At 35.8% G+C, this 2,676-nt stretch overlaps 1 protein-coding gene across 1 annotated transcript; it reads left to right on the forward strand.

Moving 5' to 3' along the window:
- The first annotated feature begins 286 nt into the window (after positions 1-286).
- Positions 287-1,945, forward strand: LOC112024397 (small ribosomal subunit protein cS23-like). The gene is made up of 2 exons (XM_065774625.1): positions 287-776; positions 1,498-1,945. The coding sequence occupies exons 1-2, from the start codon at positions 495-497 to the stop codon at positions 1,777-1,779; spliced, it is 564 nt and encodes a 187-aa protein (XP_065630697.1). The 5' UTR covers positions 287-494; the 3' UTR covers positions 1,780-1,945.
- Positions 1,946-2,676: the final 731 nt, after the last annotated feature.

Consider the following 2,676-nt stretch of genomic DNA (forward strand, 5'->3'; position numbering starts at 1 on the left):
TATATATATATATATATATTTTATGAGACAATTTAATATATTAAGATAAACTTTAAAGTAATATTTTAAACTAGAAAGTGCTGCAGTTTTATATTTATTTGTACTATTTTAATAAAATATTCTATTTGTAATAATTTTATACATTTATTTATATTTAAAATAATTATTAAATTAATTATTGTATCATCACAATTTGATTTCGGTTCGATCTTACGAACCTTAAATTTCTCAATTTTGCAGTCCAATGAACAATCCGAGCCTGAAAATCTTGATTGAGATGAAAAAGATATCTAAACATTCTTAAAATGTTTCATCACTAAGGATTGCTTTAATTTCATCTATTCGTTATTTTTATTTTGCACGATGAAGCTTGCCATGTTGGTAGCCCAGGTAAGAAAACGACCCATACCCGATTGCCCGATTCACCTTATCCTAACACCGTAGTAGCATTAGGCACCAAAAAAAGCATTGTATCAACGCTGTGTGTGTGTGAGATGTTAGCAATGGCGGTTCAACCAACCCTGAACGTCTCTCTGAAGCCCTTAGCGTTCCCTTCCCAGAAGATTAAACCCTTATTAGAAAAAGCCTCAATCTTTGCAAACCCAATAAGTAAAACAACCTCACCTTCCAACTTAAAGCTCAGTAGCCACTGTCACACTCACACAACCAAATTGGTCAAACCAATTTGGGCCTCAGCCACTGCAGAAGCAACAGTTGCTGAAGAACACACTGTCTCAGATGATGATTTCACCTCCCAATCCCCTCCAGATAAAGAGGTCTCTCTCTCTCTCTCTCTCTCTCTCTCTCTATTTTTTTTTTTTTTTTTTTTAAAGTAAATTTTAACATCTGGGACTTGGGTTTTAAGTGTTATGTTTGGTTCCTGGCAAAATAGGGAAAGACAAAATGGAAAATTGCTATGATGTTTGTTTTGTTGTTACAATTCGTGGAGAAGGGGAACTTTCAAGTTCTTGCTTTTGGGTCAATTATGTGAGTTAAGTTTGAGTTCTTAATATACTTATCGAAAAAGGTTTGAGTTATTTGTATTAGTTGTGTACTGAATTGTTATTAAGAAAAAAAAATTGTTCTTTATGTGTTTCTTTAATGAAGAGAACATTAGTGAAATTATTCCTTAGAAAATGTATTGCTTTCTTTAAACAGACTATGATTAGTAAAATTGTTATATTTTTGGGACACCCTAAATACAAATAACTGAAAACTTGCACCCTATTGAGCCTAATACAACTATTTGGCACAATTCAGCTGTGTCGTGGCTAATGAGCTTCAGCTCAAATGGTGCTTCCTTCCCCTTGTAACAACAAGGTGGAAGGTGAGGTAATCGGTTCAAAACTCATTGGGAGCATGTGCAACTATATATATATTTCTTATTTAATTGAAAATTTGAAAGCAATAAAAGCTTCCTTCTTTTAATAAACACATTTTCTCCATGGCCAAAGCAAGAATCAGTGGTTAAAGTGCTTATTTGTTTAATATTTGTAGAAGCTTGGGGTGGTTGTGAAGCCAATGGAGAAACCACGGATTGTATTGAAATTCATTTGGATGGAGAAGAACATTGGCATTGGGCTCGACCAGATGATACCTGGACATGGCACCATCCCGCTGAGTCCCTACTACTTTTGGCCAAGGAAAGATGCTTGGGAGGAGCTCAAGGTTTTACTTGAAAGCAAGCCCTGGATATCTCAAAAGCAGATCATTATTCTTCTCAATCAGGCTACTGATATCATCAATTTGTGGCAGCAGAGTGGTGGAAATCTGGCGTAAGCTTCAATGTAAACATTTTTGAATCTTCAGCATATTATGTTATAAGTAGATCCCTCATGAATGTTAGGCTGTTGCTGTTGTAACCTGTTGTATTAGAGCTCTTTGAACTACTTGTATGCTTCTTGTTAAATTAAATGGAATATGGTTTCATTTAGCCATTTGAATATTTCATAGCGTGAAATTTCTAAGCTGTATAGTGTTCATTTATATAGGAAATTACATGAAGGTTTTTCTTAATGATGCAATTTAACTTCTGTTTCTCTTGGAATTAGTTTGGTGGTTGAATTCAATGGCATACCCAGAAACTGTGAATTATCCCTACCTAGCTAAATTGGGCCCAGGTTTGTTCTCCATTGCAGTATGGTGGTTTGGGTATTAAAAATTTGAGAACCTTCAATCAAGCTTTGTTGGGGAAATGGTTGTGAAGATATGGAAGAGAGACAACCCATCTCTGGAGGCGGGTTATTGAGACTAAATATGGGAATGATTGGGGAGGTTGGTGTACAAAAGAAGTCTCTAATCCTTATGGTGTTAGTCTTTGGAGAACCATAAGACAAGGCTGGCCAGCCTTTTCAAAATCCATTCAATTCGAGGTTGGTGTTGGTGATAGAATTAAATTTTGGCATCATGTGTGGTATGGGAGTTGCACCCTCCGGGAGGCTTTTCCGGAACTCTATAATATTAGTTGTAATAAGGAGTCTTCTATTGCAGATGTTATGTCCTTTCCTAACCAAAGGCTTCACTGGGATCTTCTTTTTTCTAGAGCTCCCCAAGATTGGGAAACAGAGCATTTTTACACTTTTCTTGATCTTATCAATTCAATGCCCCTTAATGGTGAAGGTCAGGACAAACTTTGCTGGAAACCAACTGGGAATAAGAATTTTAAAGTGAGTGAGT

Source organism: Quercus suber, unplaced genomic scaffold (genome assembly GCF_002906115.3).
Source record: "Quercus suber isolate HL8 unplaced genomic scaffold, Cork oak 2.0 scaffold_95, whole genome shotgun sequence".
Taxonomy (NCBI): domain Eukaryota; kingdom Viridiplantae; phylum Streptophyta; class Magnoliopsida; order Fagales; family Fagaceae; genus Quercus; species Quercus suber.

What these genes read in the sequence shown, in the direction of transcription:
- LOC112024397 (XM_065774625.1), top strand. Translation starts at nt 495, where the DNA reads ATGTTAGCAATGGCGGTTCAACCAACCCTGAACGTCTCTCTGAAGCCC. An exon ending in AATCCCCTCCAGATAAAGAG is followed by an intron (nt 777 to 1,497) that starts GTCTCTCTCTCT and finishes TAATATTTGTAG; the next exon opens with AAGCTTGGGGTGGTTGTGAA.